Source organism: Protopterus annectens, chromosome 8.part0 (assembly GCF_019279795.1).
Source record: "Protopterus annectens isolate FY-2018-M chromosome 8.part0, PAN1.0, whole genome shotgun sequence".
NCBI lineage: Eukaryota > Metazoa > Chordata > Ceratodontiformes > Protopteridae > Protopterus > Protopterus annectens.
In genome coordinates, this window is record NC_056741.1 from 1,949,983,176 (window position 1) to 1,950,011,007 (window position 27,832).

A 27,832-nucleotide genomic window follows, 5' to 3' on the forward strand; every position below is an offset into this window, starting at 1 on the left:
GTGCTTCTCAAACAATCTGGAAATATATCATAGCTAAGTATATTTCTTGGCACTTTTCAGAGTTCTGCATTGTCTTAATTTTTGCCTGACTGAATTATTTTAAATATTTGCTGGCAATGTTGGTTGTTTTCTCATCTGTTTTGAAACTGGTTTTCCTCCTGTTCTTATGGTGGTGTTAAAGTTTATAAAACTGGTCTAACAACTTTTGTGTTATCTGATTGTTTCAAGGCTTGCTGATTTAAAAATAGTCCCTATTTGTAAATTCTGGCATAGACTGTTAGAATCTCCTTGTGTTCTGACTGGAGTGCTGCTCAAACAATCTGGAAATATATCACTGATAAGTATATTTCTTGGCACTTTTCAGAGTTCTGCATTGTCTTAATTTTTGCCTGACTGAATTATTTTATATATTTGCTGACATTGTTTGGTGTTTTCTCATGTGTTCTGAAACTGGTCCTCCCATTCCTGTGGTGGTGTTAAAGTTTATAAAACTGGTCTAACTGATCGTTTTTAAGTGTTTTTCAACAGTTGAACTGTTGAGGGCTACACACTCAAGTGTGATAGCCATTTTTCTGCTTTAAAAGTGTTTGTTTTACTGTATCTGTTTTAATTTTTGAAAAAAAAATCCTATCTCTCTACTCGTTTCCTGCCTTTCTATAACCAGTAGAGTGGTTTTCAGATTTTGCTGAATTCTGGGCTGTTTTGTAGTTTCTGTGTTGCCCAGAGCTTACTAAGATAGAAGGAAGCTTCTCTGTTCATCAGTGAGAGTTGTGAGCTTTGAGCAGCCTATCTGTCATTGGAGGAGTGGTTTCAGCTCAGAATCTATAGTTTTATTGGCCATTTTGGGCTATTTCTATCTCTTTCATCTTTCTGTTTAAAAACCCGTGTTTGAGCAGTTTTTGTGCTTGTATTACCTCAGCAAGATCCTGCCTGGGTGTCCTGCAGAGTTCTACAGCAGCAGAGAGAGAAAAGGAAGACTTTGAGTGGATTAAGTACCTCTGTTTTGCTTTTTATTGCTTATTTTTGCTAGCCACACTATTCTGGGCATTTTTTTTATTAACTTTGCAACTTATTTGAACTGTTTTTGAATTCTGATACTGTTTGCACTTTAACTATCATTTTTAAGTGTTTTTCAACTGTTGAACTGTTGAGGGCTACACACTCAAGTGTGATAGCCATTTTTCTGCTTTAAAAGTGTTTGTTTTACTGCATCTGTTTTAATTTTTGAAAAAAAAAATCCTGTTTGTCTACTTGTTTCCCACCTTTCTATAACCAGTAGAGTCCAGTTTTCAGATTTTGTTGAATTCTGGGCTGTTTTGTAGTTTCTGTGTTGCCCAGACCTTACTAAGATAGAAGGAAGCTTCTTTGTTCATCAGTGAGAGTGGTGAGCTTTGAGCAGCCTGTCCCGGGAGGAGTGGTTTCAGCTCAGAATCTGTAGTTTTATTGGCCATTTTGGGCTATTTCTTTCCCTTTCATCTTTCTGTTTAAAACCCTGTGTTCACATGATTTTGCACATTGCACAGCGGCATTTCACTAGGGTTAAACTATTTCCAGTGCCAGAAAGTCTGTTCTTCTAATTTTCCCTTAGAACTAGCCAGTTTTCTAGTTTTAGCACTCAAAACTGTTTCCTTGTGCTCAGCACTTGTTCAAAACTCGTTGCAAGTACTAAATAATCTACAAATTACTGCAGCACTCAACTTTCCTCACTTGTTAGGAGGAAAACAGCTTTTAGTACTTAAATTAATAAGCACCTATCCAGGCATGTCTAAGGGTCAGCTCCCGGTATTTTTCCCTGTCCAACTAATGAATCTGGGCATCTTGGGGCAATGTAGCAATTGCCTCATGTACACTGACAACCCTCTCCTCCTACACCCAACACTACAACCTGTGAGAGATGCACTTACATAACCAAACTTGAAGCCAAGCTCTCTCCAGCCAAGACTGCACTAGACAATCAAGAGGAGAAGGTAAACACCTGCACCACACCACACTCAACACATAGTCCATCAAAACGTACGTTACCCAAACCCACACATAGTAACACAAAACACAAACTACATTCACAGAGGGTCTCAGTAAAAATCTGCCAAAAAAACAAAGACCTCCAGAGCTGAAACACAAGCAACTACCACCACCAACACTACCCAAATGACACATAGCCGTCAAAATCAGTGTGCCACTCAACCTCAGCCCATAAGGCAAAACAATGTACCCAACACACTAGTCATAGGTGACTCTATAGTCAGGCACATTGATGTCCCACTCACCAGGCTAAACAAGGAAAAAGTTACTGTCAGCTGCCTGTTGGGTGCCAGGATCCGACACATAATGCAAGCATTCAGGTCACTCTACAACAAGTACAAATATGACTATGTCATTGTCCATGTTGGTGTGAATAACCTGAGATGTACCTCCCTGGACTACAAGAAAAGAGACATAGAGGAGCTCTCGGATCATGTAGCCCAGGCAGGTATGACCCTAGCCCTGAGTAACATACTGCTACTGCCTAGAATTATACCACAATACAAGGACAAAATGATTAACTTCAGCAATTGGCTAAGCTTCTGGTGTCATTCTAAGGGGATCCAGTGCCTGTCTGCCTGTGATGACATGATCAGCTGACCACGATGCTTTGCCAGAGATGGCCTGCACCTGTTGCCGCTGGGATTCCGGATACTGGCTAAGGCTCCTGCCACCCCTATAGTGCCTTTTTTAGGCAAGGTACAAATGACAAACACCACCATAGCAGGTATATGCAAGCAAAATCTGAGAGCAATGCTACTCAATGCTAGAAGAATAAACCTCAAAATGCACTCACTCGAGGCACTCTTTAAAATGGAGAGCATCAACATCTGAGCAGTGGTGGAGATCTGGTTCAAGGATCCAGAGAGCACCCCTGCATTACCAGGCTACAACTCATACCACACCTTTCAGCCACCTAACCTGGACCAAAACACTAAAGGAGGAGGCATGTCCATATTAATTAAGGATATCAACACCTCCAGGCTAGTTGCTCAACATAATGCATCCAAAATTATCCAAGTGCAACTAACACTGGGCAAGACTGCAATCCAGGTTGTAGCTTGTTACAGATCCCCTACCATGCCCCAGGATGCTCATTCCACATTTCTTGGTATACTGGGTAATATTAAGGTACATCCCAATACCCTAATAATGGGCAGTTTCAACAACCCTACCATCAACTGGGAAAACTACTCGTGCACTAATTCATTTGCACAATGCTTTCTGGAATTCATAAATTCCAATGTCCTGGATCAACTTGTCCATACCCCCACCAGAGGCAGCAATATCCTGGACCTGGTCATTACCAATATGGGCAAACAATGTTCCATGCAAGAGGTCATCTCGTTGCTGGTCAGATCTGATCACAAGCTAATCACCCTAGACATCAATATCCCGCCCCTACCCCCCATTAAGGAAACCACCATAAAAAACTTCTCCATAGCCAACTTCATGCTTCTTAAGACAGAAGTGGCAAGCTTTACAACATCCATATAGATGGAAAATAGAGGTAAAATTGCTGAGTCCTAAATAAATGCATTGTATAAGCATATACATGAGTGCATGGATCATGGCATCCCCAACAGAACCAAGATGCTATCCTTCAAAAAAGAAAAGGAAGCCAATCTGGTGGCCCCCTTCCATAAATAAACACTACAACAGAAGAAAGAGGCTGTTGCAAAAAAAAGAGTAAAGTCCCCTGATTGCAGGAACTCCCTGGTCAGCCTCAGTAAGAAGCTGAGATCCCTCATAAAATCCTCCAAAGCTAGTTACAAAAATAAAATCACCACTGATTCTAAAGACAACCACAAAGCATTCTACAGCTATATCAAGAATATCAATGGTGACACTTAGATCTGCTCTGAGTTATAGCACAATCGCACTAGATATAACCCCCAAAGGGCCCATCACTATACTGGAAGAATGTAAAGCCCCTGTGATCATGGCTGCACAAGTAAAGACTGCACTCTCCAAAGCCAAGAACACAGCATCCATGGGACCTGACAACATCCCAGGCAGCATTCTGCATGAACTACAGGACAAACTGGCACCCCACCTAAGTACCATGTTCAATCATAGCCTCACTTCAGACTTTGTGCCTAATGAATAGTTTATGGTTATCCCACTCCATAAAGGAGGCACTACCACAGACTCCAGGAACTACTGCCCCCTTAGCCTGACGAGCCTGGTCTGCAAAATTTATCATCTTGGATCTTATAAATAAGGACATAGATAACCTTCAAACTCTGGACACCACTCAGTTTGAGTTTGAAAAAGGTAGGTCATGTCTCCTAAACCTGACAGACTTCTTTGAAGCAGTCACTAGAGCCGTGGACGATGATTAGGTGGTGCATGCAGCCTATTTTGACCTCGCCAAGGCTTACTACACCATCCCCCACTCTGGAATTATAGATAAACTGACTAGACTGGGCATAAATCCCTACGTCACAAGATGGGTAGCCAACTGGCTCACTGACAGAACCCACACAGTGAAAGTAGCGGACTCCAAATCCATCTTCAGACCAGTGACAAGTGGAGTACCACAAGGCTCATTCCTGGGTCTTCTCCTGTTTAGCATCTACTTCTCAGAAGTCCAGGCTAAGACAGGAGGTCATTGGCTAATGAAGTTCATGAACGACTGCAAACTAGGTGCCATAATAGAATCACCTAATGATGTGGACATTCTACAAAGGGGCCTCACTGAGACTGATGTTTGATGTCAAAGTCATGGCCTCAAGCTCAATGCCAAGAAGTGCATTGTCGTCCCCTTTGGGAAAAACACTGTACCCATGAACTACCACATAGGCAGTAGCCTACTAAATACCAAAAGTGTGATAAGAGACCTTGGGACACAGGTGGACAGTAGTCTCTCCTTTGATAATCATATTGCAACAGTAGTCAGGAAATCCTTCTACATGGCATACCTCATCACACAGGGGTTCACCTCCAGAAAAAAGAGGTAATTGTTCTTCTCTACTCATCCCTCATCAGACCCATTATAGAGTACAATGCCCCATTTGGCATATACCTCGCAAGACATCTACAACAACTAGAAAGGCCACAGATATACCTCACTAAGAGGATTATCAGCCTCAAACAGATGCCATATGCAGACGATCTCAAATAACTCCCGTTCTACTCCATCGCTTATCGCCTACTCAGAGGTGACCTCTGCCTAACATACAAAACCATGTCAAACCCAGATCTATTGGACATGCTACACTTAAAAAAAACCCAATCCCTCCAAACCACATGCTCCAGGGACCTAAACCTTGCCACCACAATAAATAGAACATGCTGGAGGGAAAGATTCCTGCCCCAGAGACTTCCCATGCTCTGGAAAAGACTACCCATTCATGTCAAGCAAAGCTCCTAATTAACCCTCTTTAAGAAAAATATCGGCAACTGGATGGGAAATAGAACATTCACCCCAGGGATCACTTTTGTGGCTCAGCTAGACATGGGCACAGAAAAATAACTTTCTTGGGTGGCAAAAGCCAGGGAACATTTTTGGTTAGGCTTATAGAGGCCCTAGGGCCGATAGCCTAGTACCTACCTATGAACCTATGAACCTATATCAAGTCTGCATGTCTTTTCTGTGTTACATGGGTTTCTCTGGGTTCTCCAGTTTCCTCCTGGCTTCCAAAGATATGTAGTAGGCTGATATTGGCAATTCTAATTTCTCCTCAGGTGTGCATGTGGAGTGTGTCTGTCATATGGATGAAAGGCCTGGCAATCTTCCATTCCTTGCCTGTCTTGTAAACTTCAGGGATGGTAGTTGCTGTTCACGTGTTTGCTATAGGAGTCTGATATAACCCACAAGTATGAATGGATGGATATAATTTGAAAACATATCATTTTTCTGAGTAACTTTTTTTCTGTTAGCAGCATCACTTTTTTAGTGACCAGCATAATTGTTCACTTAGTGTAACATATAGTAGCATTTCCTGAGTTCTATAGGAGAATACCAAGCACAATAAAGGTGAATTAGAAATAAAACCAACAAACACAGAGGAAAAGCATTTCTATTTTTCCATGGAAAGACAACTCCCCAATACCTTCCGTGTGTGTGTGTGTGTGTGTGTGTGTGTGTGTGTGTGTGTGTGTGTGTGTGTGTGTGTTTTTTTTATGTGTGTGTGTGTGTGTGTATGTGTAAAGGACAGCCTTATACTCCTCATTACCACCTATTTACAACAATTCCAAGCCTGTGCATTGAGTGAACTATGGCAAAACCCTGGATTTTTTCTGTTGTGGGGTTTCGTGTTTTTATCATGTATACATTAGGTTATACATTGTAATTAAATATCAGGTTACTAAATCAGTATTCATAAATCACAAGTTTTTCATATTCTCTTAAGAATGGTTATCTAGATACTGTTTTCTATTCTATTTCTGTATTTTCAAGTTTCATATTTTAGGGAATTAAATGGTTTGTACCTTACAAATCTGGTAATATAAAGTAGAAAAAAAGTTTGCCAACATAACTAATTTTTGACTTTATTATTAAGATGGCTATTCTAAAATATTTTTCTTACTTGAAATCACTAGTTATGTCAACTAAAAATATACAGAAGATCCCAGGTTAGATTTTTTTTGTGGAAAGGGTGATTCCCAAATACATTCCTTGAGAGAAAATTGATTAAAAATAAATCATTTAAAGCATACATCTCAACCTGGAAATATCAAAAATATGGACAAAAGCCCACGAAAAATAGGTACAAATCAGTACGCTGATTAACATAAAATTTGTGCACATTATGTAACCCCAACCACTTCAATGGAATTGTGGGATACCAACTTTCAAATGCAAACTGAAGAACAGACAACCAAAATATGGCCACAGACCCTGTAGTAAATAGTAACCATTTTTTTTAAATGTGCAGCAATGATGTTTACTGGGAAAGGAGAAGTTGATGAACCTTAGGATTTTGTTTTTGGTGATCTGCAGTATGTGGATTTTGTAGTAAAAGTAGGACATTTAATGGTAGGCAATATTCTAATCTTAGCAAAAGAATATTATAGTTTGCTAGGACCTCCAAAAGTCATTATCCATGGCCTACTGATCAGTGGCGTAGCTACAGTTTCTGCTGCTCAGGGCTATCTTTGAGCTTGCCATCCTTCCCCCCTCACAAAATTATGGTCAGATGGGGCCCCCCCATACACAGCTCCCCCCTGCAGCCACTCCAATATCCCATTACTTGACTATGTTGCCTCCATTTACCATAAACACTGTAATGTGCATACTGCTTTATTTCTACAATGATTATTTGGATTTCATTTAAAACTTTTATTTTACATTTTATAGCACAGACACTAATAGACATTTGCTTAACAAAGCAATACAGTCTCAGAATGAAAATATACTTAGCATGAAAACTGTTCTGCCCTTGAAATTCACATTAATCATTGAAACAGCACTGAAACCCGCATTCAAAGAAAATGTACTTGGCCAGTGGTGGATAAAGATTACCTTTGGGCTGTTTTCAAATCATAGGCCCCTTGCACATGCATGTGTTCTTTGATACACCTTCCTGGTTGTATTAAATTATATTCCTTACATAATACAGCACACTTGTTAGAGCGCATTTTAAATGTATTGTTTTGAACATTTTTCCAGTAAGCAATGAAACAAAATGCATAAAACAATAATAACAAAACTGCCCAATTCAGAACATTTCCATCATAAAAGTCTACTCAAACTTCTACAGTCCACCAGTATCAGTAAATATGCACAATCTCTGCAGAAGTAAAAGTCATCTAAATAATTCCACATTAAAGAGATCTGTAACTAATGAAGAGGTTGCTGCTAGCAAACAACTTTCTATTTCATTATTTCATCTACAAATAAAGTGCCTGTTGCCCTTGAGGAATAAAACATGATAAGCTAGCAAAACTGCAAAAGGGAATGGATGCCAAATTGATAACAGGTTCATAGTTACTATGTATCTCTGCCAAAGAGGACATTCTCAGGATGGCAGCATCCACCCCCTTTAAAAGTACAACACAGCACAGTATCAGCAATCCGTCTACATGCTGTGGGAGTAGAAACCACAGCCTTCTGCATCAAAAGCAAGTATTCTATCTGTTGTGCTACTAACACAAAAGACTTGGCATAAGCAACACTAAACTTCTCGCCCCCCTGAAGAACTATGCAGCACAAGAAATCTGGAAAAAGCCAAAATTTATTGGGGGGAGGGACAAAGGCTTAAAACCAGGGACACATTTTAAACATTGCTTGCCTAATCTTAGAAAAGTTGCTAGAATAAAATGTTTTGTGTTACCAGGCATTTCCTGAAAGATAGGAAGACTGAAACTTAAATAGCTATCGTTATTTAGTGAATTCAGTTCTCACTGATTTGCCAGAAAACCACACATTTTAAGAGGAACAGACCAAAAGTATGAGCCAAACATTACAGACATTCTGTAAAACTTTGGACAGTTGAGAACTATAGACTTAACTCCTTGAATAACAAGTGGTGGTGGTATGGGTAGAGAATTTTGGCTCTTGCTCCTTGTATCTAGGGTACAGGGTTTGAGTCTAATTAACTACTAGTTTGCTTTTAAATAATTAAGTAGATACACATACACCCCTATCCATCTGCTTTTAAATAATTAAGCACAGCAAATACACACCCCTACTTGTCTGCTTTTAAATAATTAAGCACAGCAAATAAAATATACGATAACAGCAATATAATATAACTTAGCGGCCAGAATTAATAAACCACTGTCTGCAAGCTCAAACAATGAGCTATAGATGGTAGCCACTAAAATATACATACTTTGCTTCCTACTAAACAGATGCATAGAATGGAGCGGCCAGAATTAATGAACCACTGTCAGCACTGTCTGCTTAGCTTAGCTGGGCCCATTAGCAGTGTGTGTATCAGAATTATTTTTTCTTACCTGGGAGGACTGAAAATTAAATTTGCACAGCTATCACATGCGCCTCTGTAGGCTGGTGATGCATGGTGATGTCAGCCATAAATTTAAAGTTGTAACACAAAAAAAAAAAAAGAAAGAAAAGAAAAAAAAATTGGGAATTAAAGGGGCCACTTGGGAATTTGTGGCACCCCATTGTTTTGCCCTCAAAACCTGTAAATACTGAGGAATTCAGTACAGTTGAGAGGTATGAGTTAAAGCCTCTTGTGGGCCTGGCCTATTATTCCTCGTTAATGTACAAATATGTTTAGCATACTCTATTGGCAATTGGCTGGGGTGCCTTATGTATAAAGTTTATAGAGGATCCACTACAAGAGTTAGCATACTGATAGCTTGTGAAGGCAAGTGTCCAAACTCCTGACAGCCTGAACCCACCACCCAACCCTACTTAACTGCATAGACCTACCAGAACCCTATCTTTAACAACCCTAAGAAATCCCACATTGCCCCTGACCCTAAACATAGCAAGTCACCTATCACTGCCTAAACCTATATCTGCAGTACTCTCCCCAAAGCTAAAGTCCCTGTTTGCTCCCTGACACTTAAAACAACACTCCTTCTCCAGAATCCTAAAACTCCCTTCCCACTTCAGTAAACTTAAACTCCCTTTCCCACTCCCTAAACCTAAAATTCCCAAATTGCTCCCTATTCAGAAACTCCCTTCCTGCTCCCTAAGCCTAATATCCCCTTCCCACTCCCTAAACCTAAAGGCCCCTTCCTGATCAATACCTAAAACCCAGTCTGCACTCCTAGCCCCTTGGCCACTGCACTAATCTTGCCCGAACTCAAACATTCTGCTCAGGTGAGGTCCAATAGCTCCACTTTCTCCCCACGAGTGCTGCACCTCACTCAAACACAATATTCGAGGTTGAGGATGACACAGCAGTTGTGCAAGCTACAAGCCACTTTAGCCCCTGGCTGCGAGGTAGTGGGAGTAAGCTGCTAAAACTTAGGTGGCTGCAGTACATCTGTTTATACATCTACCTTCTCTCCTTGGGGAGGTTTAACAGGTGCTCCATATTTTCCTACATTCCAAAGATGTGCCATAGGTGAATTGGAACTCCTATAAATTAGCCATAGGTATGTGCTTGCTTTGTGAAGGCATCTGTTTTTGTTCTGTGATGGGCTGTCACCCCTTTCAGGATTAGATATACTGCTTTGTACACACTGAGATGCATTATGGTTTCTCCATGACCCTGAAGAGGATTAAGCAGGTTACTGTAGAATGAATGAAGAAATGGATGAATGAATGTTTTTTTCTTAAAACATGCTATTTTGCCCTTTCTCTGCAAAAATGGCAACAGCATTTTTCCCCGTTTTTAATTGCAGTATAGAAAAATATATAGATAAAAATGAGTTGCTTATGATTAGACCTCTTAAAGTCTTATATGTTGTATTTGCAGGTATTTACATGGCTTTTGAAAATTGGATATAATATTTTGGCCAAAATAAATTCCCCTAGAGGGATATGCTATCATCAAAGGCAAGAAGGAAGCTGATGGTAAACTGAACTTAGATTTATTTTAATTAATAAACTAGTCCCATTATTGCTAATTGATTATTAAACATTATTTACAATTTTTAAGAAAATGTGTTGAGAGGAATGGAATATAATCTTCCTTTTTTTCAATTTACAAAACATAATAAAACATTGCTGTCCAGATTGCATAAGCAGGTGTTTTTCTCTCTGAAGAAAAATGCTTCACCGAAAGAAGCCACTAACTTGGCTAGGAGATGTTATTTTTTATTAGATATTCATAAGATGTTTGCAGTGGACAAAAGTACCCAACACCTTCTATACTCTATAAGGAAATAGGCTCCTGGTATAAAGTCTGCAAACCAGTTACAAATTAGTTGTGTGAATATAATAGTAACCTAAAACCGAAAGTCTATATCATATCTGGCTGGAGCATCATTTGTGGTTACAGAAGTGAAAAAAGTACAAGTGTTTACATTGATAACTTATATAAAGTGCTATCTACACCACAATATAACCACTAAATAAGATTGGAAAATCATATTTCCATTATATCCTAAAATAGTAATCCTGTTTTTCTACATGAATGGTGAGATAAAGTCTGAATATTTGGAAAGAGTGTAACACAACTGGATTTGCAGAAATGGCAGTCAGTCTTTTTGAAACATATATCATTTGAGATTTTTACTTATCGGATGAAAATTGATCCAGTCAGTTATCAGAGGTATACATCATGCCATTGCTATCTTTCTAAGCTTTCCAAACATGGAGTTTAATTTGTTAATAAGATCTGTGTGAGAAGGTGTAAGAAGGATGTACCAAAGTGTTCAGCTTATGGCAGAAGGACTTTTGGATTGAGAGCGTGTTTACTTGTTTGATTTTTCATGTTGTTAGCTTGGTGCTTTAACATAATTGTCCAGTTATAATTTGCAAGGGAGACAGTAAAAGCAACATTTAAAAACTGATGGATACTAACATCATAGTTGAGAAGTTGTCATCTACCAGTATCATATCGGCAGCCTCTTTACTGACGTCAGTTCCAGTCTGTCCCATGGCTACTCCAATATTAGCAGATTTCAGTGCTATTGCATCATTCACACCATCTCCCGTCATTCCCACTATGGCTCCGCTCTTCTGTAAGGCCTGGAAGGAGAGAAAAAGATAACTGCCACTGAGTATTATTTATTGAATTCTTTATTCTTAAACTTCCAACAAAAGATGTAATTATTTTATAAAACAGAAAGTCTAAAATCATCAGGTGTACACTAGCTATATTGTACCTAAACATTTTTAGAATTTTCCTTCCTACTGCCCTACTAAATAGATACTCATAATCACTGTGACCTTTGTCTTCTCTCATGAAATATTTTTTGGAAGTGCATCACCGATCTAAAAATACTTCTATCCATATACATGTTCCATTTTGTTGCCCTGGCAAGTGAAGTATGTTACTTTGTTGATACAGTCCTGGGGCACATCAAGGCAGGCACTGTAGATTGCTATATAGTGACTATATGACCTGACACACTCACATGACACGTGTCTTGCTTCCTGCATCCTTGTTTTAAAACTGATCAGGTTCATGCTTTTTAAGTGTGCTACAAAATGACCAGCTATAGGCTTTAAAGGAAAAGGATCTGCAAAAAAAGTCCTTAGTGTCAGTGATCCAACTACATAACTATGAAACTTCCTTCCTCCATCATTTACCAATAGTGGGGGAGCACCATGCCTCAATGTTAACTTTACCAGTTCAGAATACTGGCCTTTAGTGATTCATTCCTGAAATAAAAGAAATTGCCCTTTCTTGAAAAAAAAAATCAAGTCTTATCCCCACTTTTCATAAACATAATCCCTACTACAGCTACCGCTAGCTCTCAACTATCCATTACTTTGAAAGACATCAGAATTACCAAATTGATCAGTGATAATTTTCCCAAATTAGAATATTTTCTGCTGCCTGGTTTGGAAAAATGCTATATCCAAAGGCGGCAAAATCCCTTAAGCTACAGATTACAAAAGGATATTTTCTTTATACCCTACTCTGTACTGTGTCACTCAGATCACCAACTCCTTTGGGTCAAGTCCACTTATAGTATTGAAACTGATAGTATGAAACCTTCCACTGTCTGGGACATCGGAAGGTTTCCAGTTTACTACTGTCCAAGTCCTGGGTTCATGCATTTAGCTGTTAACTTAGAAACAACATGGTCCACATGAAGAATCCTTTGATGAATGTGTGCATGTATCCAGATTATTTCTCAAGGAACTTAATGACTGATTCATCCAGCAGTAAGTAACGGTTTGTTGACTAATACTAATAGGCATTTTGTCATGTACGTCACTTTTCTGACACTTACTCTTACTATTACATTTCCATATGTCGACTCTGGTTCCCAGTGGTGTGTTTCAGAAACCAATTTTTAAACAGTACCAGATCTGACATCACCTTGTGGACCAGAAAGAAAGTTTGTCTAAGTAACCTACTGCACATTTATAAATCAAATGGTGTCAGAAATACTTGGTCCAGGGATCTAAACTTCTTCTGCAATAACAGCAGAATGGTTTGGAGAGACATCATATCTCATTGAGAATACCACTGCTCTGGAACAGACTCCCCATTGACATAAAACAAAGTTCATAGCTGTCCATAATCAAGTACAACTTGGATCTATGGATGAGAAACAGAACATTTGCCCCAGGACTGCCCTCTGTACTACTAATGGACAGAAGTAGCTTCTAAATGCTTTATCCCATGCATGGGTACCCTTAAATTATCTATTTTATGATCCCAGTTATTCTCATTAGAGGTAGTATATTTAATTATGGACCATAGAATGGGTAAGGCCAATCTATAATCAAGAGATAAAAAAAAAATGAGAGTCTTGATGGAAATGTCCATGGCATCTACTTTTAATTATCCAAACACAGCAAAAAAACAGTGCAAAACTCTATTAGGTGGGGAGTTTCATGCCAAGGACACTTATTCCAGTAATAATGGTAATGGAACTATGAAAAAGCTTTTATTATCCAGTATACCCCTATGCCAGGAGAAATCAAGAATATTTTAAGGAGGAACTGGAATATTTTTAAAGTTGATCCTGAGGTTAATAAGATGATAGGGGCATGAACCTATGTTTATTAACAAAACTGGAAGTAACATCAAGATGTTATTAGAGAATAGGGTCAAGGACAAGCATGGTAAGGGAACTAGACCTTGTGGTAACTGCAGTTTTTGCAGTTACATTACAAAAATGGACGGAGTCACACTGGGCAACAAATTGGGTAGTAAGGTCATTTTCCGGGAAAGGGAATTGTTGCACCACAAAGATTGTATATATGGCAAGATGTGTAGGTTGTGGGGCATTCTATATAGGCAAAACTGAATGGGCTTTGAAAAATAGGGTTTACGAACGTGTATATGATATTAAAAACAAAAAGGAAACTAATGCATTGTACAAACATTCAATTAAGTGTGAGAATTTTTCAAAATTCGTTTTTGGTATTGTGGAACATGTTGTTAATCTTAGAGGGGGAGACTGGAAAAATATTGTGTGTAAGAAAGAACTCCAGTGGCAGCTGAGATTAGCAGCAATGCCCCCCAGGCTTTTACATCTGTAATGCCCATACTTAAGGAAAAAGCTGACAGGCTGTAAGGGAAACTGGACTGACAAAACCTAATAGACATTGGTATATATTTACATATACATATATTTTCCAACATATATTTTCTTGTATTTTTTACAATGTGCTCATTTAATATATTCACCATTTTAAACCCCATTAAATTTTATTGTAGTTCCATTTTGTGATTTTAATATTCAGTCTAAGGAATGTATTTTTAAATGTGGTAGAGTGTGTAATTGGGCGACTGTGATTGGTTAGGTAACAAACAATGGAGTTGGGTTCAGAATTTATAAGGAGCTAGGCTGTTAATTTCAAATGTATTCTTTTGAAGTCCTATTGATTTTGGACGAAAGCGCTCAATACATGTTTTTTTGCTGTGTTTGGATTATTAAAAGTGGATGCTGTGGACATTTCCATCAAGACTCTCTTTTTTTTTGTTTTTATTTTATTTTATCTCTTGGTCAGTGTACGAGTTTTTAGTATATTTCTTCCAGTCTTTAACCAAACAAGGCAGGCTATTTCAACCACAAAAAGGGAAATTTGCTAGGTTTAAAATGACCCAAAGGGGCAGCTAGTCTTGTACTTACCTATGAACCTTTAAGAAACTGAATATGGTGACAGCTCCTGAAGTTTTTTAAAACAGTTCAAGTTTTCCAGACATATGATATTTCTCTAGTAAGGAGTTATTGTGCCTTTTCCAATTGTTTCAGGTGACTGATTCAACGGTTATAGAATGCTGTATTATATTCAGTAAGAGGATCAGATCAGTGAGGTATAAAGAAGTACAATGATCTCCCCAGGTCAATAGCACGGTGATGGTGATGCTCTTGAGAATTAAATGAGCTACAGAATATGCTTTTCATACTTTGGGAGATACACAATCCTCAAAGTTTAAACTGCTGTCTACTACTGTGCTTTTAATCCTTAATAAGTGCAGATTTTTTTCTGTACTATCAACTTATATACTTTTGTTTTAATGATGATACATTTAATGACATTAAAGGTAATATCATTACTACTGAAGTAGGTATGAATTTTAATAGGCTGTCTTGGAGATACATCACATCTTTTGTACGAGTATTTATGTTACACAAGTCTGATTATCCAGAACCAATTTTCCATTTTCATATCTGAAAATAATAATCAGAAAAGAAATGGCAGTGACATGAAACCATGAGGGATATCACTGGTTAACCCTCCTCAGGATGGACAGATAATGTCCCTCCCAGGTATGTTATTGCTTACCCAGTAAATCACCCATTAAACTATATAATGACTGACATTTAATGCATTTAATGTGATAAGTATTCCTTTATGTGGAACAGTATGAAACATTAGTAAGATTAAGAGAAACAGTATGCACTCTCATTTATTTCTCAAATGTTGCTGTTACCTCTTCAAAGAATGCTACAGGATTCAGAAAGCATGACCATTCCCTATTGTTCCATACTTAATCAAAATAAGTCCCTTGTGGCATTTTGGATGCACTCTGTTGTGTTTCTCTCCATATTTTTACTCAGAATATTGGTCAGGCTAACAAGTCTAAAATTGTCTCGGTTTGAATAAACCTCCTCCCCTTAGTGAATTAGTACAACGGCCTGTCAGTGTAGGTCAAGGAGGTGTCCACATGCTAAAATAGTATTTGACATAACTAATCGGCTTTAATTATGTTTTCCTTCAATTTATGTCAGAAACTACTATGCACAATGCCTTGTGCAATGAACATGGGTTTTAAATTGTACTTGTGGGTGTGGTCGTCATACATATAATTACATAAGGAATGTCTCTTACACTGTAATGGTTTTCTGTCATGTTCTTGAACACATGCTGCTCATATCAGAGTTATAAGATTTGGGTTGACATTTGCTAATACTTTCTATGCCCACTAATTTTTGTAGTGCTCTCTTTTTGTTTGGTGGCTGCATTCTTTCTGTGAGGCAAGTCTTTCTTCAAGGGAACTGAATTTTGAGCAAGTAATGTTTTTGATCATTACTGCTCTTTCTCTCATTTGTGACAGCATGGAATGCGAATAACAAAATAAAGGAGTGATGGGGTAAATCCCCTACATTGAGGTTAGATTCAAGCCTGTCATACTGCAGAACTGCAAGAACATTTGTGTGACTTTTATTACTTTGTGTATTCACATGAAACTGCATATTTTTCAGGTAGTAGTGTAGCTAGGGTGTGGTGAGAAGGGCAATCACCCTGGGCACTGTCTGGTCAAGGTTTCAAACTGCCGATATAAAACTGAAAAAAATATTTTTAATTAAACGTCTTTTGTTTCCCTTTAAGGGAAGGGAAACATGTACATTCTAAACAAACATCTGAGATGCTCATCCGAACCTTCCACCCCCACTTATATCATCTTGCTTGAGCATCGGCCCCAACGTCCTGTGGTTGGCTGAGCAGGTAGAGGGTGGTGCTGCAGTGCCATAAAGGCAGTCATTTTAGTTAAATCTTTGGCTGGTTGAGGGATATCATGTTTTGGGTATCAACATCGCTCACTGTGGATGCATTTGATGAGTGGAAAGAGAGGCTGAGCAGGCAGAAAAAAAAACAGGTCTCTGAGTTATGTAGGTTGACTAGTTTGCTTGTGCATACATGGGCAAACTACTGAAGGGATTGTTGGGAAAATGTTACATTTTGGCGCTTGAGCATACTTGGATATATCACTGAAGGGGTCTTGGGGGATCAGTTTCATTTTGGAGTCAATGAAGTGTTTGTGCATACATGGATAGATTACTGAAGGGGTCATTACTGGGGACGTGTTTCATTTTGGTGCTTGTGAGTAAATACTTGGACAGACAACTGAAGGGGTCATTACTGGGAGAAATGTGTTTCATTTTGGTACTTGCATTTATATAGTTGAATAGACTACTGAAGGTGTCACTACCTGGGGAAAATGTGTTTCATTTTGATGTCATTTGTGTGCTTGTTCATACATACTAGGACAAATAAATGAAGGGGCTGTTAATTGGGAGCAATATGTTTCATTTTGATGTCATTTGCATATTTGTGCATTCATACTTGGACAGACTACTGAAGGGGTCATTACTTGGGGAAATATGCTTCATTTTGATGTCAATTGAGTGCTTGTGGGTACATACTTGGACAGATTACTGAAGGGGTTGTTACTTGCAGGAATATGTTTCATTCTGATGTTATTTGATTGTGCATGCATAGACAGAATGAGTCATTGGGAGAATGTTTCATTTTGATGTGTGTGCATACTTGGGCAGACTCTTAAAGGGGTCGTTTTTGGAAATGCTTCATTTTGGTGCTTGTGCATACATACATACATGGACAGATACTGAAGGGGCCATTTGGAGAAATGATTAATTTTGCTGTCGTTTGAGTGCTTGTACATTCATGGACAGACAGATAGACAGACTACTGAAGGGGTCACTTGAGAAAATGTTTCATCTTGGTGCATGTGTGTGTACTTGGACATAGTACTGAAGGGGTTGCTTGGGAAAATGTTTTACTTTGTAGTTAGTCAAATGCTTGCATGTATTTGGATATACTACTGAAGGGATTGCTTGGAGAAATGTTTCATTTTGGAGTCAGTCATATGTTCGTACAGACATAGACAAACTACTGAAGGGATCTCTGTGGGAAATGTTTAATTTTGGTATAGCTGCAGTACTTGTGCATACATGGACAAACTACTGAAGGGATGCAGGACATTTAGAAAACGAAAGCAAACAATGTGGTCTACACTACTTGATAAGTAGCAAAGCAGCAAAATCAAGCACAATTTTAATATATATTATCCTTGATTTTAAAACAAGGATATAGTAAGTCCTTCCACTATGATTCATGTAAGATTAAACCCCTGAATAATTAGGCTCATTAAAATGTAAGTGCTTTTGCAGGGGTGGAGCCAAGCTCCCCTGCCTCTCCATTGTGGGGGTAAGCCACCCACACCCTCCACATTTATATTACTAGTCTATTCTTGATCATTGAAATAAAGGAACGTATGTCTCTGCCTCTCATGATAGCAGTGTCTGGGGGGCATACATGTCAACCACTTAGTGCAAGAAATCTGAACACAGTCTAAAATAATGGGATCAAAGGATCAAAAATAGGGACAGGTTTTAAATATTGCTGTTATAAAGTTTAAGCTTAGTTGCTAGAATAACAGGATTTGTATTAGTGTGCATTTTCTGAAGGAAATTAAGTTTAAAACACAAATGGATGTTATTATTTAATGAGTTCAATTCTCACTGGTTTGCCAGAAAACCACAAATTTTATGAGATGAAAATCTGGGCGTTCTACAAAAATATGGACAGTTGAGAGGTATGGTCAGGGGCTGGGGCTAAATCTTCAGCATATATTGCTTAACACTCTCAAAGTTTGTTTATTGCCCAGGAGAACTAAGGAGAAAAATCCATCAAAAATGAGGCCTCACTGTGCTTTATATTCTTAATAGGTTTCTTGATGTCCCCAATTATTATTAGTATTATTAGAATACCTTGAAATAATCATGGTTACTGCAAATTTGCAGAATAACAAATTGTGCTGCCCAAAATATTACACTGTATGTCTGAGCCAGAGATTGGTGCAGGCTTATGGAAACTTCTCTTCTTTTGGTGTTTAGCAGCTGAAGTGTATACAAAAATAGGAGTTCCTATCAGTTCGTCGAAACGTCAGCAGTTTGAACACCATATGTTCGAACTGTGAAGTTCGAAAACTGATTATTGCAAAGCCGCGGAACACCAAATTCTTTCCCAGGGAAAGAATTTGGTGGGCCGTTTCTGTGGCTTCGCGATTTTCAGCACTGTGGTGGAAATTTACGGGTCGGGTTCAGATAAGTGTGTGATTGTGTGGACGTTAGGGTTAGGGCATGGGTTAGGTGAGTTAGGGTGTGGGTGAGGTGGGTGTGTGATAGTGACAGTCTTTAGGGTTAGGGTGGAATAGGTGAGTTAGGGTTAGGGCGTGGGTCAGGTGAGTGTGCGATAGTGATGGACCTTAGGGTTAGGGTTTGCGTTAAGGTAAGTGGATAGATAGTAGTGTATGTACAGTTTAGTGTAGGGTTAGATGTAGGATTTTAAGTGTATGTGTGTGGATTGCTGTTTTTTGGTGTGCTTGTATTGTGTGTGTGTTTCTTGGAACAACGATTTTTTTCCCTGGGAAAAAAATTGCTGTTCTAAGCCTTCGATGGTTTTGCACTTTGAGGTTAAGAGTTCGAACATATGGTGTTCAAACTTTTGCCGTTTCGACGAAGTGATATAGACCCCAAAAATAGGATAGGTATATGTGAAGCAGTATTTTCCATTTCCATTTCCACTTATTGGATATAATATTTGGGATTATTACTGGGTTTTTATAAAATGTGCGTTTATAATTAAAATGAAACTAACTTTAGCTCAAGCACTTCCTTTGCTGATGAGTAGCATGCAAACTGGATATATACCTATCATGGTTTGTTTTGTGCAATAACAAAATAATTGTGTGTGTATGTGTGTGTGTGTGTGTGTGTGTGTGTGTGTGTGTGTGTGTGTGTGTGTGTGTGTGTGTGTGTGTGTGTGTGTGTTAGTACTAGGCTTTCTGGGCCATTTTAAGCCTAGCTACATTTCCCATCCCAAAGGCTAGAAACAAACCCTGTACCTTGTGAGTATGAAAAAAAACCCAGTATGACTCATACTGTCAGAAGCAATTTGTTTGTTTGTTTCTTTTTTTTTTTGCAGTTTTTATTTTCTTCAGTTGCTTACTTGATTGCTTACACTTTGCATTTATCTTTATTTATTATGTTTGGGGGTTATTTTATGGGTCTATATTAGATGAATGAAGTTTTCAGATGTCGAATCACTAGTGATCGAAGTCTGAAAACTTCGAATCGTAATAAAAGTATTTAAAAAAAAAATAAAAACAAACAAAAGGGTGTAAGCAGTGGGGCAGCCCCCTTGCACCCCTCACACCCCCCACTACTTAAATATACCAACTTTGAGATTGCGCTACAGTGCAGGAAATGGAAATCTGCCATTTCTGCACTATATTACGATCTCAGAGTTGGTATATTTAAGTAGCAGGGGGTGTGGGGTGCAGGGAGGCTTGGTCCCCTGAATAAAACAATCTATGACAGTTTGCCTGCCTTAGTTGTTTTTTTTTTCGGATTTGAAAACTTCAAACTTCGACCATATGGTGTCGACCATATGGTATTCGGAGTTTGAAGTTTTTGTTCCGATAATATAGACCCTATTTTATAACTGAAATAAGGCACTTGGAGGTATAGCTTGTATTATCCAGTAGAGCACACCTCTGTTGCTAATCTGTAAACACACTCTGTGTTAAGTGTCCATTTTCTTAATGTTGTGCTACTGGGGCATGCTGTTAGCAGACAGTAAAACCAGACAGTGCTGTGTAGATGATCCAGTGTTCCCTGAACTAGCAAGAACTATTAAAACATTGTATTTCAAGGATCTGTTAATATGATGTAAACTTTCAGGTAGAAAAAGTGGTGCAATGTACAGCTAAACTTTTCTGTGTAGTATATATACAAATATAACATTTATTGAAGTTTCAGGGTATATATTTTAGCAGCTTCTCCCTTGTGTCATAATTTTTCTGTCTGTCTGTGTGATAGCCCCAGTTCATGTATTTCTGTGTTGCAGTTCATATTTATGAAGCTATTAACAGTATAATTGGTTACGCTGCTGTTGGCATTTGGACTGTACCTGCAAAGAGATGTGGATTGTGTTGAATTCTGCTTTATTTTTAAATCTGTGTGTTTTTTTTTAATTGCTAAAGCTGTGTTGTGTTTGGTTATGCATCACATGATAGTTAAATGATTAACTCTGAAAATGCATTACAATTTCAATAAAAATTCCTGTTTTGACATGATTTTGTGCCTTTTTGTCTCATGTTTTTATGAAAAGTTGCTGTCAAGTCCTTTTTCCCACCCATCTTCAAAAAGAAATGTATTTTTTTTTTTTTGCTGGGGTAGGGGTGGGGTGAAAATGGTCTCGCCCAAGGCTCAAAATGGTCTAGCTACTCCTCTGGCTTCAGGAACTGCTGAAGTGATCAGTTGTGTTTATATATTTGTCTTTGTTGACTGGAATAACCCAACTGGGTAAAGCCCAATTTCAGTGGATGCCTTAGGAGAATAGTTTCATTGGAAGTACATACATAATTGTTTTTATATTAACCATTTATAGTTTCAGATACACTCACTGTTTCAGATAGAGTTGTTGAATAACAGAACTGCAGAAAGCACTGTTTATATTTATAAACTGAAGTGTTTCATAACCGAAAAATATGTTTAACTATATACATTATAAGACTCTGAGGTGTTTATTTCACTAGAAATTAGTCTAGATGTACTTTAATATTTTGCACGTTATGCATTTGAAAGTGTTTAAGGGACTGGGGATTGAAGTGATATAGTAGATCCAAATACATGTTAGTGATGTGAATCTTCAGACACTGACTTAAAAAAAAAGCTACTGAAATCCAGTACTGCTGCAGAAAACAAAACCTGGAAACCCAGAAACATCAATCACAACGACAAATAAAACAAAGCAAAAACGTATCACTGCAAAAGTCACGAAAGAAAATAACTGAAAGGGAATTATTTGCAGTAAGGCTGTACTCCTCATGTGAGGGAGGGGGTGTCACCCAGACAGCTCTGTTACTTATATAGAGAAATTCCATGTTTAAGAAGTCAGTAAATTCATAAGCTGTGTTATTTCAGAATAATTCTGTTTTTAACACAGCTGACTGTTATACTTCATTACTCAGGTATTTCAACATATCAAGTATTCAGTAAATGTACTTTGCTTGCAGTATATTTCATATAAATGACATTTAAATTGCCTGCTCCCAGCAAACTCTACTCCCACATACTTATTTGTTCATGGTGCAGTTCACATGCATCTTTTCTGCAAACATGTTCACAATGTGTAATGGGCCGGTGATCACTCCACTGTTAATGTTAATACATTATATTCACATTTTCCATTATAGTTTTCTGACGTAATTAAATAAAGTCTTACTATTGATTTCAGACCAAATGCTGAAGTCAAAGATTTAGAAGATGTGACTAAGTAAATACTTTCTGTAATTCTATCTACACTTAGGTTCATAGGTTCATAGGTAGGTACTAGGCTATCTGCCCGAGGGCATTTATAAGCCTAGCCAGAGTGTGTCAGCTTTCAGGGCCCCATTGATTAATTAACTGAGCCTCTGTCAAGAAGAGCCAATGAAGTGATCCCAGGGGTGTATTTTCTGTTACCCATCCACTCATCAAGGTTTCTCTTGAAGAGTGTTAGTGAGGGGCTCTGCCTAATGTAGTTAGGAATTTTGCTCCAAAGCATGGGGAGTCTCTGTGACAGGAATCTATCCCTCCAGCATGTTCTATTTATTGTTGTGGCAAGGTGAAGCTCACTAGAGCGAGTGGCTCGCAGTGACTTGGATTTCTTTAGGTGGAGCATGTCCATTAATTCTGAGTTGGACTTGGCTTTGTAAGTCAGGCAGAAATCACCTCTGAGTCGGAGTTTTTCCAGTCGGGTTGCATAGGACATAAGTTTGAGGCCAGTAATCCTCTTGGTAAGGTACTTTTGTGGTCTTTCCAGCTGTTGGAAGTGTCTTGTGAAGTACCTCCCAAATTGGGCATTGTAGTCTAGGATGGGTCTGATGAGTGACGAGTAGAGGGGCACTATAACCTCTTTATTTCTAGATGTGAACCCTTTAGTAATTAGATGGGCTACATAGAAGGATTTCCTAATTACTTTGGCAATATGATTGCCAAAGGAGAGATTACTATCTACCTGGGTCCCCAGATCTCTTATTACCTCTTCTGTATTAAGGGGGCTGCCACCTATGTGGTAATTCATGGGTGTTTTGTTTTTCCCAAACGGGATGCCTATTCATTTTTTGGCATTTAGCTTGAGACCATGACTTTGACACCAGGTGTCCATTTCAGTAAGGCCCTTTTGGAGAATGTCCGTGTCAGCCGGAGAGTCAGTTATGGCTCTCAGTTTGCAGTCATTGGCAAACTTGATTTGCCATAGTCCTCCTGTGTTTGCCTGTACTTCTGAGAAGTATATGCCGAACAGTAGGGGTCTCAGGACTGAGCCTTGTGGGACACCATTTGTGACTGGTTTAGAGTCGGACCTGGAGCCCGCTATTCTTACTGTGTGAGTTCTGTCTGTAAGCCATTTGGCAACCCATCTCGTGACATAGGGGTTTATGTTCAGGCTGGTGAGTTTTTCTATAATTCCCGAGTGGGAAATGGTGTCAAAAGCCTTGGCAAGGTCAAGGTAGGCTGTGTGAACCACCTTCCCTTCATCTATGGCCTTGGTGACTGTCTCAAAGAAGTCAACCAGGTTTAGTAGGCATGATCTGCCCTTAACAAAGCCGAACTGGGTCGGGTCAAGTGTTTGGAGGTTCCCAATGTCTTTGTTAATGAGTTCCATGATAATGCGCTCCACAGCCTTGCAGACCAGGCCAGTCAGGCTTATGGGGCGATAGTTACTAGGGTCAGTTGTGGCACCTCCTTTGTGGAGTGGAATAACCATTGCTGTGCACCATTCTGTGGACATGTAGCCTATGGAGAGGCTGAGGTTGAACAGTGTGTTTAGGTGGGGGGTTAGTTTGTTCTGTAGTTCGTGCAAGACGCATGCTGGGACACCATCTGGCCCCATCAATGCTGTGCTTTTGGCATTTGAAAGGGCTGTTTTCATCTATGCATCTGTGATTTCTGGGACACTACACTTATCCGGTATTGTTGTGGGCCCTTTTGGGGGTGAGAGGGGGGTGAAGTTTGCACTGAATCTATCTGCCAGGATGTTGGCAATATCAGTAGGTTCAGTATATTTTGTGCTATTTTGCACTAGCTCAGAGCATATCTGTGAGTTGCCACTAAGATTCTTGACATAGGTAAAGAAAGCTTTGTGGTCATCTTTTGAATCCTTGGCTATTTTTCTTCGAAGTTAGCCTTGGATGATTTTATGAGGGACCTTAGGTTCTTACTGGTACTGATCAGGGATGTCTTTCCTTCTTGGGATTTGCTTTTTTTTCTGAACTAGTTTCCTCCTTCTATTGTATAGCCTGTTTATGGCAGGGGTGCACCAGACTGGTTTCCTTCTCTTAGGGGAGTGAGTCTTGGTTTTGTTAGGGATGTCACGATCCATGCATCCTTGTAGGTGCTCATAGAGTGCATTTGTAAAGGTTCCTGCATCTTGGACACTGTTATCCTGTGAAACTTACCACCTATGTCTTAAGTAAGGTGAAGTTTGCTATAGAAAAGTTTTTCACTCTGGTTTCCTTGGTTGGAGGTGGTGTTGTGGTGTGGACATCCAGAGTGATTAGTTTATGATCTGATCTAACCAGTGACGTGTTGACCTCCGGTGCAGAACACCTGTCGCCCATGTTGGTGATGACCAGATCCAATATGTTTTCACCTCTGGTAGGGGAGTTTATCAGCTGATCCAGGGCATTTGAGTTGATAAATTCCAGGAAGCGCTGGACCTGGGAGTTTGCACTTGAGTAGTTTTCCCAGTTAACGGTAGGGTAATTGAAATTGCCCAGTATCAGGGTATTCAGTAGGACCTTTATGTTTTCCAGTGTCTCCAGAAAGGCGGAGTGGTTGTCCTGAGTCATGGAGGGTGATCTGTAGCAGGCCACAATTTGCATTGCAGATTTGCCCGATGTTAGTTGCACATGGATGATCTCAGAGGTATCATGCTGCGCCACTAACTTGGAGGTGTAAGTATCCTTGAGGAATATGGATGCACCCCCTCCTTTTGTATTTCAGTCCATGTTCTATGGCCAAAATTTGTGGTATGAGTTGTAGCCCAGTAGTGCTGGGGTGCTGTGTGGAGCCCTGAACCAGGTTTCAGTTACTGCACCGATGTCTACATTCCCCATACTGAGGAGTGCTTCGAGTGCTTGCATTTTGAGATTTAAACTCCTGGCGTTGAGTAGCATAACCCTCATTTTTTTATTTGTGCTGATTACGGAGGTGGGTTTGACTTTTGAGCCTTGCCTAAAAAATGCACTATGGGGGCAGCAACAGCCTTGGCCAGTATTTGAAAGCCTAGGGGTGACAGGTGCAAGCCGTCTCTTGCGAAGCAACAAGGCTTGTCGAGCATGTCGTCCCAGGCTGACAGACACTGGATCCCCTTTGAATGACACCAGAAGCCAATTGTTGAAATTGATAATTTTTTCTTTATACTGCGGTATCATTCTTGGTTAGGGCAGGATGCTAGTCAGGGTCATACCCGCCTGGGCTACATGTTCAGAGATCTCTTCCATGTCTCTTTTCATGTAGTCCAGGGAGGTTCGTCTCAGGTCATTCACACCAACATGAACAATGACAGAGTCATATTTGTACTTGTTCTGGAGTGACCTGAGTGCTTGTGTTATGTGGCGGATTCTGGCTCCCGACAGGCAGCTAACAGTAACCTTCTCCTTGTCCAGCCTAGTGAGTGGGACGTCAGTGTGCCTGACTATAGAGTCACCTATTACTAGTGTGTTAGGTATGTTATTTCACCTTAAGGGCTGTGATTGTGTGGCACACTGATTTTGTGTTTTATGTGTTGTCTGGTTTGTGACAGGAGGTGCAGGTTTCTTGGGTGTCTGCTTTGGAGGTCTGTGATGCTTTTGCAGGTTTTTATTTGAGCCTCTGACTATGATTTTGTGTATTTATGTGTATTTTTTTCCAGTGCTGGTTTAGTATGTCTATGTGAGGCTTGAGGTGTGGTGCAAGTGTTAACCTTCTCCTCATGACTGCCTGTTCCCATCTTGGGTGGAGAGAGCTTAGCCTCCAATTTAGCTATATAATTGCATCTCTCGCATATGTTAATGTTTTGTGGTAGGAGGAGAGGGTTGTCTGTCTACATGAGGCAGTTGTAACATTGCCTCAGGATACCCAGATTCACCAGCTGGACTGGAGAGTATACCTGAAATTGCCCTTTGGTCATGCCTGAATAGTAGGGTGAGCTGCTTAGTCACTTGGTTGGTGAGGGGTGAATAATAAGCCTTGCCCTGCTGAGCAATCAAGTGTCGGGGTATATTAGTGCTTGCTATTAGGTCTGAGCAAGTGCTGCATTGAGGATGCTTTTTAAGTGCTTAGGATGAGAGTTAGACTCCTGTCAAGGGAAAAACTGAAGAGAAGACTTGGTGGAGCCAGGAATAATTTAGCCCTAGATAACCTGCAATGTCCGGATGTGCAAAACCATGCAAACGCAGTTTTTATAGCAGGGAAATGAAAGAGATAGAAATTAGCCCAAAATGGCCTATAAACTACTAACTTCTGGGCTGGAACTACTCCTTCAGGGACAGATGGCTGCTCAAAGCTCCCTCTCTCACAGGTGAACAGAAAAACCTCTTTCTATCCAAGTAAGGTATGGGCAACTCAGAAACTTGTAACACAGCCCTGAATTCAGCACTATCCTGAAAACTGGACTATACTAGCTTAGAAAGGTTGGAAACAAGGAACATTTTTTTTGAAAAGATAAGGCAAAAACAGTAAAAAATACACTTAAAACAGCTTTAAACGACTACAAACATACACTTAAAACAGCTTTAGATGACTACAAGCAATCAGAGAAGGCTTTTAAACAAATTACCCAATTAACCAGTAAAAAAATCTCAAAACTGAGCCCTGTTCCTGTAGTCTTCAATCAGACAAGTTCTAACTGCACACTCCTGCCACTGGGGTGCAGGGGAATCTTCTCCAAAAAAGAAGGCCTGGATTAGTGCTCATGTTATACAAAAAAAGCTAGATTCAGCAGGCCTGAATCTAGTTTATGCGACAGCAAATGAGGCACACCAATTTCAGTAAGAAACAGTTCAAATATGCAGGCACTATAAGCCTCTAACCAAAAATTCCCAGCTCAGAATGGCAGACTCCAGCCTCTCCTCTCACAAGAATGCAGACCACTAACCTTCTTAATGTAAAATGACTGGCCTGAAGCCCAAGTACTTAAACCAGAACTAATACACTTCTAGAGTAACAGACAGTGAGCCTTCAATCAGCAGTTCCCAACTTAGAAGGATGTAAGCTACCTGTCCTGCCACAACAGTGCAGACCACAAACCTTCTTAATGTAAAACAACTGGTCTGAAGCCCAAGTGCTTAAACCAAAAGGCTTAGAATGATAGCTACACTTTAATCAGGTTACTACCAAGCAGTAATAAATACAATTGAATACTTTTAAGAGGGCCTGGATTAGTGCTCAAGTTATACAAACAAATCTAGATTCAGCAGGCCTGGATCTAGTCTATGCTACAGCAAACAAGGCACACCAATTTCAGTATGAAACAGTTCAAATATGCAGGCACTATAAGCCTTTAACCAGAAATTCCCAGCTCAGAAGGGCAGAGTCCAGGCTCTCCTCCCACAAGAGTGCAGACCACAAACCTTCTTAATGTAAAATAACTGGCCTGAAGCCCAAGTGCTTAAACCAGAACTAATACACTTTTAGAATAAAAGACTGTGAGCCTTCAATCAGCAGTTCTCAACTTAGAAGGATATAAGCTACCTGTCCTGCCACAACAGTGTAGACTACAAACCTTCTTACTGTAAAACAACTGGTCTGAAGCCCAAGTGCTTAAATCAAAAGGCTTAAAATGATAGTTACACCAAGCAGTAATAAATACAACTGAGTACTTTTAAAGATGACGTAAAAGCAAAATAAAGTAATAAAGTAGGAAGAAACACAAATACAGTAAAAGCAGATGAATAAAGTGCAATTTTTTTTTGAGTGAGCAAATCAGATGGGCCCAGGGAGAGCATCCAAATGCAAATTTACGAGAGGGGGG

The 27,832-nt window shown here is 39.4% G+C and overlaps 1 protein-coding gene across 1 annotated transcript in view; it reads right to left on the reverse strand.

Annotated features, from left to right (window-relative positions):
• Nucleotides 1-27,832, reverse strand: part of ATP2C2 (ATPase secretory pathway Ca2+ transporting 2) — a 629,254-nt gene that overhangs the window by 70,808 nt on the left and 530,614 nt on the right. Inside the window, exon 21 of the mRNA XM_044081473.1 lies at nucleotides 11,418-11,584. Within this exon, the coding sequence (XP_043937408.1) occupies nucleotides 11,418-11,584 (167 nt within the window). The remainder of the gene's footprint in view (nucleotides 1-11,417; nucleotides 11,585-27,832) is intronic.